The sequence below is a fragment of the Mustela erminea genome, chromosome 3 (genome assembly GCF_009829155.1).
Source record: "Mustela erminea isolate mMusErm1 chromosome 3, mMusErm1.Pri, whole genome shotgun sequence".
Classification (NCBI taxonomy): Eukaryota; Metazoa; Chordata; class Mammalia; order Carnivora; family Mustelidae; genus Mustela; species Mustela erminea.
Genome location: NC_045616.1, coordinates 56664594 through 56678313, shown reverse-complemented (window position 1 = coordinate 56678313; position 13720 = coordinate 56664594). Strand labels below are relative to the sequence as shown.

At 36.9% G+C, this 13720-nt stretch overlaps 1 protein-coding gene across 4 annotated transcripts in view; it reads left to right on the top strand.

The window, feature by feature from the left end:
* The window catches only part of VCAN (versican), a 110870-nt gene extending 100643 nt beyond the window's left edge, over positions 1–10227 (top strand). For all 4 annotated transcript variants that reach the window (XM_032335815.1, XM_032335813.1, XM_032335814.1 and 1 more), the window contains 3 exons: positions 494–638; positions 7934–8116; positions 8262–10227. In XM_032335815.1, coding sequence (XP_032191706.1) covers positions 494–638; positions 7934–8116; positions 8262–8389 — 456 coding nt within the window. In that variant the 3' untranslated portion in view covers positions 8390–10227. The remainder of the gene's footprint in view (positions 1–493; positions 639–7933; positions 8117–8261) is intronic.
* The last annotated feature ends 3493 nt before the right edge of the window (positions 10228–13720 follow it).

The following is a 13720-nucleotide window of genomic DNA, read 5'->3' as shown; positions in this document are numbered from 1 at the left end:
AGAAAACATATTTTATAGTGATAAAGATGTAAAAGGAAGAATAAAAATCCTATTACACTATAATCACAACTATATAAAATTATATCTGTGCATAAGGCCCGAGAGAAAGCATGACGGAGTGACGAGTGATGGATTTTTTCTATTTCCACTTCCATTAATATTGTTACATCTAATAATAATAACATGATTACATTTCTAAAGTCAAGCATTGATTATATATTTAAACATCTAAGATAACCAGAACAAAATTCCTCAGACCTATCTTACTGTCAAAGGAAAAAGAAATTACATATTTGTTGAAGAGAGAATGAGATACAGATGTTTTCCACTTGGAGCATAGAAGTGTTTTTCTTTACCATTAAAATAATTTCAGTTAGGTGGTTTAAAAGTTGAGTCTTTCTAATCTGTTGTGATGTCACGTCTCTGTCAGTCTTATCATTTGCTACTTTTTAACTATCAAGTAGTTAGTTCTGTTCTTCCTCCATTTTCACAGCAATATGAGAACTGGAGGCCCAACCAGCCGGACAGCTTCTTCTCTGCTGGAGAAGATTGTGTCGTAATCATTTGGCATGAGAACGGCCAGTGGAATGATGTTCCCTGCAATTATCATCTCACCTATACCTGCAAAAAAGGAACAGGTAAGGATTAATTAATAAAGAACTTGATCTGCATTTTAGTTATCAAGTGAATTCAGGAAGAATAAACTTCATCACTTCAAGACACGAACTGGATATCATGCGCGGTATCTCTTGCTGCCTCTGGAATATTCCACTCTTCCAGTACATTTGAAAAGTTTATTTTCAGTAATGTCTTTACTTTAGATGTGAGATGCTAAGATAACAATGTAGCATTTATATTTAAAAAAAAAAAAAACTAAAAAACCTACCTGGCAATATCTTTCAGAAAAACAAAGTGCTGTCTAAGAGACTATCTACCTGCTTATTCTGATGAGGAGAACATTAAGAAAAATTAGTTGTCAACATTTAAAAATTGGGGTATATTGAGGCACTTGGGTGGTCCAGTGGGTTAAACCATCTGCCTTCGGCTCAGATCATGATCTCAGGGTCCTGGGATCGCTCTGCTCAGCAGGGAGCCTGCTTCCTGCCCTCCTCTCTGCCTGCCTCTCTGCCTACCTTGTGATCTCTCTCTCTCTCTGTTAAATAAAAACAAAGAACAACAAAAAAATTTGGGATATATTAAAAATAATCTGGATTTTTTACTTTTGTAAAAAAATAAGAACTGGTACCATTTGGTCCATGTGCAAATTTATGAGTGCTCAAAACCACCATCCTCCTTCCGTGGGGACTACAGTCTCCAGCTCTTTGCTCCTTGCCTCACTGTGGTTAAGTGCCTGGTCATTCTAGGCAGGCATTTGAATTGTTTCATCATTGCCTTAAGAGTTCCTTGGGTGTAAACAATAGCCCAAAACAGCATTGCTCTCTCTTTGGCTGAATACCTTCAACGTATGATAAAATAATAACACTTGAAATGTAAGTTCTGTAATAAGAATTACTCAGTTGACATTAAATAGATAAAATTACAAATGCTGATTTTTAAAAAGTCTTTATTATTGACCAGTATGTTTGAATTTCTAAGGCACACTGTCCCGACTTCTTCATTTAAAAAATGGGAATTCCATCACATTTTTTTTTAACCTGCTTACAATTGATAATGATCTTAGAACATGAAATTTTGCCTCTAACTTTACCCAGACTTTTTCATTGAGTAAGAATACAAATGCAAAAAATGAAATCCATTCGATTTTTTTGTCTTTGGATACAAAATAATCAACTAAAAATATACACTCTGTAGATATTTTAGGAAAGACTTCAACTCTAATAGTAAGAAATTCTATCAGAAGAAAGAAAACACTGAGATACACAGAGCTCGGATGAAACTCAGCTACCGGCTTGTCACTCTCTCTGCTCTTCTCTTACCTAAAGCAGAACCAACTCTGAATATCCTTCTGTATGAGCAGCTTCCTCGGCCACGTGCATTACTTCTGCACTTTTGCCATGGGACTCGTGAAAATAGCAAACCAAGTGTTTGCTGTTTTCCCTGTTCCTAGTCTAAGAAGTCTTTGATGAACTGTTCACCTTAATCTGAATGTCATGTTTGTCTTCTTCCATATCTAGATGTTCCCTGGAGTCATACTTTTCCCTTTGTGATCTGAGAGCATTCATCTATTTCCCCTGTTATTTTTTCCTAATGCAGGATTTCTCAACAGCATCACTGTTCAACTTTTGGTCCAGATCATGCTTAGTTGTGGGGGCGGTCCTGTGCATGGTGGAAGGTTTTGCAGCATTTTTGCCCTCAGTGCACTGAATGCCAGTAGCAGTCTCCTCCCCTCCAGACCCTCCTCCTTTGCTGTGTAATAACCATCAGTGTCTCTAGACTTTACCACCTATTTTTGGGGAGGGAGGGAGAGGAAAAGAACTGCCCCAGATTGACCACCACAGCCCTATAGCTACAAATGTTTCACAAAAACAGCACTATGGTTTGCATTTTCTGAGGGGGAAAGAGATTTGTAAAATAGGGACTCCACCTCATTAAAGGGAAAACAAAACAAAACAAAAATGATTCTTGTATTTTATCATCCTACTATCATTTTGGTCATAGAGACTTAACTCTTTATTAATCAATACTCTGGGGAATTTTATTAATGTCTATAGACTTTAATAAAAGACTTATTTCTCCTTTTAGATGATCTTAGACATCTTTAAACATACAGAACCAAGTAATTTTACTTGAATTAAATACCTGTAAAGAGGATTATATTTCCTAGTTTTACTGAGAGGTAATTGACAGACATCACTGTATAAGTTCAAGGCGTACCATGTGACGGTTTGATTTACATATATTATGAAATGATTACCACAGTTCAGCTAACATCTGTTCTCTCACGTAGATAAAATAAAAAGAAAAGGAAGAAGAGTAAAGGGGGAAAAATTTTTCTGCTTGTGATGAGAACTCAGGCTTTACTCTCATCCACTTTCCTATGTACCATACAGCAGTGTTAGTCATCATGTTACATTAAATCCTTACCGTTTATTTATCTTACAACTGGGAGTTTGTACCTTTTGACACTTTCCTTCAATTCCCCCACCTCCTACCCCCAACTCTGGTAACCACATATTTAGAAGCGGATTTTAGATTTGCTTTAGCTTCCACATGTAAGGGAGATCATATAGTATTTGTCTTTCTCTGTCTGACATACTTCCCTTAGTGTAATGCCCTCAAGGCCCATTCATGTTGTCCCTTTAAAGAGCATGATTTCCTCAGTCTTTATGGCTGAATAATATTCTATTGTACATGTATGTACATCTACCACAGCTTCTTTATCCCATCATCCACTGATGGACACTTAGGTTGTTTCCACATCTTGACTAGTGTAAATAATGCTGCAGTAGACATGGTGGATGCAGATATCTTTTAGTGTTTGTGTTTTTGTAACTTTTGTGTACATTCCCAGAAGCAGAATTGCTGGATATATGGCAATTCAATTTTAAGTTTTTGAGGATCCCACAAACCTCCTCCCTGCTTTCCTAGTACCTGTACCAATTTACAATCTCACAAGGGTTCCCTTTTCTCCGTATCCTGTCCAGTATGTTATCTCTTGTCTTATTGATGATAGCCATTCAAATAGGCGTGAGGTGATGTCATTATGGTTTTAATTTGCATTTCCCTCATGACTAGTCTGTTGAGCATCTTTTCACAGACCTCTTGGCCTTTCATAGATCTTTGGAGAAATGTCTCTTCAGGCCCTTTGTCCATTTTTTTAAACTCGGTTGTTTGGAGTTGCCATCAGCCCTCCTGGTCAGAGGAGTTGGAAGACACTCTCCATACCAGATGGGGCTGTGACTCAGCATCTTGTCTGGATGCGGGCAAGCCAGCCTCTAGCCTGGCAAAACTCATTTGAGGATCTGAATGAGGCAGATCTGTATCCAGCCAAGGTCCATGATCAGAGTGTGCCTCTGCCTGACCTCAGCAGGTAACCAAAACTGGTGCCTGGGGGATACTACGCAGTACAGGTATGAATTTAGTCTGCCAAAGTTTAATAAGTGCTGGTTATTTCAAGCCTCTCCCCCTTCACAGTCACAGTCGGATTCCCAGTGGCTGGACCCCCAAAATACCCCTGTAAGCCCTGCAGTGCAAGAGCAGAGTAGGGCTCCCACAACGCATCCCATAGTGCTGGGGCAGGCTGATTATCTTCCCCGGGTTCTTTTTTGCAACTGTGGGAACCAGCGGCTCAGGGAAGACCTCTGTACATGGTGCTGCGCAGTCCTGGGGGAAGAGCAGAGTGGTTTAACCCCTCTGTTTAACCCCTCTGTTATCTGCTAATGTAGTCTGTCTTGGTCTCTGTGGTGCAGGGGTTTCATCCTCACCTCCCGGTACTAGGAATCTCTCAGTGGTGTCTTGTTCTTGAATAGATACTAGTTGTTCTTGGCAACATCACCCTCAAAGTGCATGTGCGTGCGTGTGTGTGTGCGTGTGTGTGTGTGTGTGTGTGTATTTTTTATTTTATTTATTTATTTATTTTAAAGATTTTACTTATTTATTTGACAGATCACAAGTAGTCAGAGAAACAGGCAGAGAGAGAAGAGGAAGCAGGCTCCCTGCTGAGCAGAGAGCCCGATGCAGGGCTCAATCCCAGGACCCTGGGATCATGACCTGAGCCGTAGGCAGAGGCTTTAACCCACTGAGCCACCCAGGTGCCCCAAGTGTATTTTTTAAGAACACTGTGCATCCTGTCCACACATCTTTGGAGCACCCTGCAGGTCCCTTACAATCCCATTCCAATTGCAACCATAGATAATGACTTAATTCCCTCACTTTTCTCTTTAGTATTATCACACATACTTGCATTTATAAATAACAAATTGTTTTGTTTTGCACACTTTTGAATTTCAAGTAGAATCATCCTATATGTATTTTGTGACTTGCTTTTTTTTTCAGCATCATTTGTGAGATTTACCCATATTAATATATTTAGCTATATTTCTTCATTTTTCTGCTTACAGTATTTTATGTATAACTAACTATATAATGCTTCATTTACCACTTCTCCTGTCAGTAGACCCTGGGTTATTTTGAGTGTTTTTGCTACTATAAACACTATTTCTTTTTTTTTTTTTTTCCTTAAGATTTTATTTATTTGACAGAAGGAGATCACAAGTAGGCAGGGAGGCAGGCAGAGAGAGAGAGGGGGAAGCGGCTCCCCACTGAGCAGAGAGCCTGACGTGGGGCTTGATCCCAGGACCCTGGGATCATGACCTGAGCCGAAGACAGAGGCTTAACCCACTGAGCCACCCAGGCGCCCCTGAACACTGTTTCTATCCACATTCTTGAACTTGATCCCAGGAGCCCTTTGTGAGCTTTCGTAGGGTATTTTTCCAGTAGTGGCGTTGCTGAGTCATGGGATATATGTACCATCAAATTTACTAGAAAATGCCAGATTGTTTTCCAAAGTAGTTGTACCAATTTGCAGTCCCACCAGCATATGTGAGAGGTCCTGTTACTCCACATCTTCTCTAACATTTGATATTATTGGACTTGGAGATTTTTGCCAATCTAGTGGGTATAAAATGTTATCTCTTGTGATTTATTTTGCATTTTATTGGATGCTTTTCCCTGAATATCATTTAATATACTTACATGTCTTTCATTTATACCCTTTTGTGAAGTTTCTGTTCATGTGCATTCCTTATTTTTAAAAATTGATTGCTTCTCTTTTATATGATGATTTATCACATATCACATATCATCCTTTTTATATCCTAGTTTATAATCCTTTGACAATTATATATGTTGTATATATCTTCTCACAATTTGTACATTGTTTTTACTTTAACCCTGTGGTATTTATTGATGAACAGATTCTCCATTTTGTTGCAATTTCCTTTATGGTTCAAATCTTTTTGTGTCTTAAGAAATATTTACCTACCCTAAAGTCAGAAAGATCTTCTATGTGGTTTTATAAATATTTTATAGTTTTTGCCTTCTTTATTCTTATATTTAAATCTTCTAGAATTCATTTCCCATATATACTTTGAGGTAGGAAACCAAGTACATTTTTATCCATAATAATACCCAGTTGTCCAGGTGAAAAAACTACCTTTCCCCCACTTTTCTGCCATGTTGCTTCTGTCAAGTATTGAGCATATATATGTGGATCTATTTCTGGTCTATTTGCCTGTCCTTCCCAATATCGCACTCACTGAATTATTTTAGCTTCATCATAAGTCTTCGTATATAGTTTTGGAAGAAATCTATCCATTGATAAGTACAACTTTTAATTTGTTGGCATAGCACCGAATCAAGTATAAATGAGTTATCTAATTGGTAGTTTTTAACCTTTTGTATCTCTTTGGTTTCATTCTATCTGATGCTTGCTAGTATCTTGACCAGTTATAGGCTATAGATATTCCAGATTGGAGTTATCATTGATCCATATACATAGTGTAGTTTACTAATTGAAAATAACATCTTTTTATAGACATTGCAGTTTATCCTGTAGGAATTTGTGAAGATCAAATATTAACATACACAAATATTTTTAATTTCTTAGTTATAGATAGTATGACATCATAATCTATTTTTAGATTCTATCCTAGTGACAGTATCTTACGTGAATAAAAAGATATGCTTGGATTGTGTTTCCTTAAAGATAACTTTGTCATGAGGGCAATATGTTCCAAGCTGCTCTGCCAGGGAGAAGTAAATCAGAGGAACAAAATATTTAAGTGAAACCACATTTGTCATTGCAAAAGAATATAGTTGTAAACAGCTTTCTGACTACGTAAATAAATTTAATGTTTGTAAACTTTTTGATATTAGGATGCTGACATCCAAACATCTTAGTATGAAGGTTTCTGGTAATCATTTTCCCTTAGAAGACTTGCATTATTTCATGAGAGCGTATGACATGGGCTTTGTGATATCAGAATTCTCAAAGTAAACTGGAAAGGAAGTGCTATTTAGGGAAATTATATTGAAGTTAAGTTATACATTTTTTATTAGAGACATATAGCAAAACACAGTAACTTAATAAAAGTTAATTATTGAAGTATATCATTTAAAACAAATGCACTAATATTGAATAAAACTGTAAGTTTAAAACAAATTCAGTTAAATCAATTTTCCCAGCTTTTTGAATTTCAAAATTGCAAGGTTTCTTTTACTGCTGTTTCTTTTTTGTTATTTCTGCTTTGATACATGTGTTGATATTCAGAACTTTTCATTGTAAATTTGGAATGATGGTTATATATTCTAAGTTTTACCTTTATTTTACCCTTCTGAAGAGTTGACATTTATAAGTGAGTTATAAAACTGAGACATGGATGCTGTGTCCTGACTTTCCCCCTATTTCCAGGCAGAAAAGAGACAGAGAAAATAAGCATAAAGGGAACCAAGGATTTTTTCTTTCTGCTTAGAAATCCATGTTTTGTCCATATTTATCCATATTACAAAACTACATGTTATTATAGATTATAAGTTTTTTCAGGGATGTTACTGTGATAGTTAATTTTCACAAATCCATTATTGTTCCAAAATGGGTAGTAAATACAAACTTCAGGATGCTGATGGAGACCATACCAAAAAGCCACATGTTGGCATGAGACAGGTGATTTTTAATTTGGAATTTTTCAGAAAAGTAACCCTTCCAGATGAATAGAAGCATATATGATCATTTAGCCCAAAGGTTCTTTAATAAAACACAACTGAAGGTGATATAATCTGAGATTTAAACTTGGCCCAGAGCCTCAGTATTTAGTATTTCTCTAAAAATTTTCAGTTTTTTAATTCTAAATGATTGCCTTTGAGGAGGATACTTGGCTGGGTAGCAGAAAAAGGGAAAGAGGAAAAAAATAAAGATTCATACTCATAGAAATATTTAGATTATTTGGCAATAACCCAATTTACTTTTCTTTAGTTGCTTGCGGCCAGCCCCCTGTTGTAGAAAACGCCAAGACCTTTGGAAAGATGAAACCTCGTTATGAAATCAACTCCCTGATTAGATATCACTGCAAAGATGGTTTCATTCAACGCCACCTGCCAACTATCCGTTGCCTAGGAAATGGAAGATGGGCTATGCCTAAAATTACCTGCATGAACCGTAAGTGGTCCTTTAGAAAGAATGGACAACCGTGCTATAACAACCACTAGACACCCTCATTTTACGACTACGGTATTGGTAGTTTAGGGTATGGAGCAAGTAATATTGTTGTGTTTTCTTTCTTTCTTTCTTTCCTTCCATGTAGCGTCTGCATACCAAAGGACTTACTCTAAGAAATACTTTAAAAATTCCTCATCAGCAAAGGACAATTCAATAAATACATCAAAACATGATCACCGTTGGAGCCGGAGGTGGCAGGAGTCCAGGCGCTGATCCCTAAAATGGCGAACATGTGTTTTCATCATTTCAGCCAAAGTCCTAACTTCCTGTGCCTTTCCTATCACCTCGAGAAGTATTATCAGTTGGTTTGGATTTTTGGACCACCGTCCAGTCATTTGGGGTTGCTGTGCTCCCAAAACGTTTTTAAATGAAAGAATTGGCATTCAGAAGAAAAGCTAACAAAATGAAAGAAAATGAGGGCAGAAAGTCACCGTTTCCAGCCTATCTAATTTCTTTAGTTTTCTATTTGCCTCCAGTGCAGAGCATTTTATAATGTATACCAGCCTACTGTACTATTTAAAAAGCTCCATTTCAGCACCAATGGCAATGTAAATAAGATGATTTAATGTTGATTTTAATCCTGTATATAAAATAAAAAGTCACACAGAGTTTGGGCGTATTTAATGATGATTATGGAGCCTCAGAGGTCTTTAATCATTGGTTCGGCTGCTTTTTGTAGTTTGTTTAGGCTGGAAACGGTTTCACTTGGCTTTTGTCAGCAAGACTGAGGACGGCTTTTTCTGGACAGCTAACAAAAACGCAAGGTCTCGTAGGTCACTGCGCCATGTCAGCCATAAGGGCGATTTGCTTCCATGTGACGCCGAAGCCTGGCTGACAGGATCCCCACAGAACTAGGGACTGCACCGTGGAACTCTTCTTTGCTGCATTCCTTTTTCTTCACTTACAAGAAAGGCCTGAATGGAGGACTTCTCTAGGACCAGGAGCATTTTTTTTAGGGGTCAAAGTGCTAATTATTAACTCAACCAGGTCTCCTTTTTAATGGCTTTCATAACACTAACTTGCAAGGTTACAGATCAACACATTTCAAGTGGATACAGACCTAAGGGTTCTGGAGGGTGGGGGATTGTTAAAACAGCCACACACAGTCAAAGAAAGAAATTTTGTATATATAACCATTTTAATCTTTTATAAAGTTTTGAATGTTCATGTATGAATGCTGCAGCTGTGAAGCATACATAAATAAATGAAGTAAGCCATACTGATTTAATTTATTGGATGTTATTTTCCCCCAAACCTGAAAATTGACCTAGTATGCTATTTTTCAGTGTTAGCCTTTTTGTTTCCCCTACACCGTTTGGGACCATATAATCTAGGTATTTTGTCCTTGATTAAATAATGTGATGGATAGAATGCATCCAGTGTTTATTCTGAGAAGAGTGGAAAATGTATAGCTTTCAGCAAATGGTGTTTGCCCCTTCTGAGCAAGGAGTTAAGCGTGGAGTGTGGGTATTTCTTCCTGTTAGGTGGAGTGTACATGTTGACATTTCTCCCTATCTCTTCCTACTGTGTTTTCTCCCCTTTATTTGAATAAAGTGACTGCTGAAGATGACTTTGAGTCATTATCCACTTAACGTTTGAGGAAAACCCTATAATGGAAAGAAAGCATTTAGGAGTCTTTCCCCAGTTTCAGTTAGAACAACCTTGAGAAGAGTAGACAACGAATAAAATGCAAAAAAGAGCAAACCCAACACGGATTCGTTTTCATGAAACCTCCTTTGGCTTGGAAGGAGCAACAGTGGCTCCCATCATCCTCAGCATCTTTGAGCAAGTTCCCTTGGTTGCTGCACCAAGTATAATCCACCTCTGAGTGTTCCAGAGCACAGAACAATACTGTGTTGACATCTTAGGTTTCAATGTTTCGCCTTCATTACAATGCACATAATACGTTCCTGTATTTATATTATAACGTGTATAGTGTAAAATGTGAATGACTGTTGTTTTTTTTTTTCTTTGTGAATGAAAATCTAAAACCTTTGTAACTTTTTATACCTGCTTTTGTTTCACCAAAGAAACCTAAAGTCCTTCTTTTACTATACTGTGACTGGTCTGGTTATTTACAACTGTAAATGCTAATGTGCACCGACATTTTTACGTTCTAGTTCCATCACAAAGTTCAAGCTGATGGCTTGGTTGAAATGATTTTTGTGGCTAACAGAGAAGTGATTATATACATACCTGCGAACACTGAGAGAGTAATTCCCATGGTGTTTACATCTACGTGGTTAGGCATTAATCTCAAATGTGAAAGAGACATGCAGTAGGAGAAGTGATACCTCAATTTACAGAGTGTTTCCTGTGAACCAGGCCAAGTGCTTTATGTGTATCATCTCCCGACAGGCCTATGAGACAGGTGTTGTTACTGTCTGATTAATGAGAGACCAGCCATAGAAAACTCGAGTTCTTGGTCCAAAGTCACATAATTAGTTTGTAGTCAATGTAGGTAATCTCCAGAGCCTGCATGATATCCTCAAGAAAAATACAAAATTTGTGTCCCAATTGTTATACATTTAAGAGATTGGTTTACTGGCTAGAAGGTTCTATCTAAAAAGTGATCAGAAGATGTCAAAAATATCAAGTTTCTGTCCACCCAGATTTCCGTCCATTCCTTCATGTTGGATTCTTTCACTACTGATTGAGTACTTGCTACGTCAGGCACAGTCCTAGGCCCTGGAGATCCATCAATGAATGAGTTAGACAGGTCTCTGCCCACAGGAAGTTTTTATATTGCATGCATCCCATGGGGATTACTTTACAGCCCATTCTTCTCAATATGTTTACTGATAATTTGGAAGAACACATCCACGATATGTTCTAAGGTTGTATAGAAGATATCAGAAAGGACAAAGGCGAGTTGAAAATTATTTTGAGGTTTTTTTCTTGGAATGTCAAAAATATGTGGGAAGTTGGACATGAATAGATGCAGAAGAGATTCTTTTCCTTGCTGAGCTTGTCCTTATAATGTGCAGTCCAGTCTGTCATACCTTTTACCCAGAGCTTTAAACAGAAATTACCCAAGGGAGTGGACAAGAATTTTCATTACTTGTGCATATACACTCTTATTAGATGTTTATAAGCCCATCACATAAGTTTTTATTGATCTAGGTGCACATAATGCAATCTGTGGGATGTTCTAGTACCCAGAATACTGGAACAGAGTGAGAAGTTTAAGGAGGCTTGTTGCACTCAAAGTCAGCCAGAGGTGGTTTTCTGTTTCTAAAGGCTAGACTGCATATCAGGAAGAAGAATGTGTCCCTACCACTGAGGGCTATTGAGAAGAGGTAATCTTCCAGAGTAGCTAAAAGGAAAAAGAGGTAAGAGATTGTACAGGGAGGGATATATCATTTTAATGTCATAGACAATAGACCTTTGCTAATCTTAAGTGAATTTTCAATACAGTACAGGAAATAGGAACTGGGTTAGCCTTGAGCTAATTGTCCAGAAGTCGTATATCATGTACAATAAAGTTAGGAAGTTTGGAAATGGACAGAAAAGATGTAATAGCTTGCAAAAAGTCCAGAGTAGATTTTGTACCTAACCTGAGCATGAATATCTCCCAAGAAAATAATCTGCAAAGAACATATATATTAGAAAAAGAAATATGTTATTATCAAGTGGTTACAGACTTGATGATGTCAATGTGTTTTAATGCATTTCTCTTTGTGTTTCCTAATATTACAAATGCAGTGAGATGGTTTTTGAAGAAAAATGCCCACAGCAATGTTTTTGTACTGATATCTGGGCATTTTTTTTTTTTTTTTGCACAATTTACATTTGCTAAACAAACCAAACTTTGGGAAAATTCTTTTCTAAAACAAGTCTAAATAGAAAGTTTATAAAGGTCTTTGAGTGAGTCATTCAAGATTGTATAATCTTTTCCCATTATTACTCATTTCTGTATGTTTGGATCCCAGCTGGACAAGAAAGAGCGAATGCCAAACAAGAACAGAAATGGTTTTTGTTGAGGTGTTTACAGAATAAGCAAAGCTTGGGTTTTAATTAAAACTTAATTCAGAGTTCTGCCTGAGCCTATCACATGATCCCTGCCAAAGATTAAAAGTTTACTGCCTGAAAGCAGAAAGTCTGAACTGATTTTTGGTAGTGTTGCTTCTAAAATAAAATTTTAAAGCTTATATGCCCATCACATTTTAAGTTGTCAACAAAAACATTTTTCATCATAAAGTCAAACAGTTGTAAAAGATGATATATTTGGCATATTTTAAATATTGACATTCTAAAATAAACAAGTAACATTATTCTTAAATATATTCAGTGGAATCTAAATACCATAGTGGTTTCATACCTACTATTATCCATTTTTAAAATGCTTGAAGAATAAGACTTTTAACAGTCAGACATTTTTTATTTTTCTTTTCTTATTTTTAGACTTTTTTAAAAAAAGATTTTATTTATTTATTTGACAGACAGAGATCACAAATAGGCAGAGAGGCAGGCAGAGAGAGAGAGGGGGAAGCAGGCTGTCCACTGAGCAGAGAGCCCGATGCGGGGCTTGATCCCAGGACCCTGAGATCATGACCTGAGCCGAAGGCAGAGGCTTAACCCACTGAGCCACCCATGTGCCCCTAAACTTGTTTTTTAATTTCAGTTCCCCCCATGGAATTTTATACAAATATTATACATTTATATGCCTGAAAGTCTTCTACTGATTTAGGTATCAAACATATATAGACCAAAACTTAAATTTATGAAAATTAATTATTCTTGTGAACGTAAAGTGTAAAAGTTTAAAATCTTCTCTCATACTGAATTATCATTGTAATTTACTGATTATATAATTGATCAAAACAATATTACACTATTACAGAACTTGAAAGATAATTATACAAATTGTAAAATTTTATTAGAAATGTATCTCAGGGGTGCTTGTGTGGCTCAATGGGTTAAGCGTCTGCTTTTGGCTCAGGGTCCTGTGATGGAGCTGTTTCTGGCTCCCTGCTCAGGAGGGAGTCTGCTTCTCCCTCTCCCTCTACCTCTCCCCTTACCCCTCCCCCTGCTCATGTTCTCCTGCTCTCACTCTCTCTCAAATAAATACATAAAATCTTTAAAATAGAGAAATACATCTCAGTGAGATGATTGGGACTGTTTTTCCCAATTCAGATTTCTGTGAGTAAATACTACTTAAGAACTAGAAATATATCATGGCTTAGCTTCAGTTCTGTTCCTGTTTTGTTTTTACAGATTTAAACACTGAGACAACTTATTCACGTACAAGGAAATGATGGAAATCGTAGTTTTATTGTGCAATGTTACTCAGCTTTTTTACCTCTTTCTGAATTATGTGCCAAAAATCCCATAGCATTGTTCTGAAAGTTGTTTTCAATTATCTTTCAGCTGACCACTCAATGAAGTCATTCTTAATATTTTTGCAAACACCTGCCTTAAGAAAAGATTTGATTTGTACACTATCATTGGGATAATTAATTTTGGTTGGTTTTGTTTGCTCGTAGTTTTTCATGTTCCATGGAAATGCCTCCTAAGATTCAGGATGGATTAGAACTGTGTTTG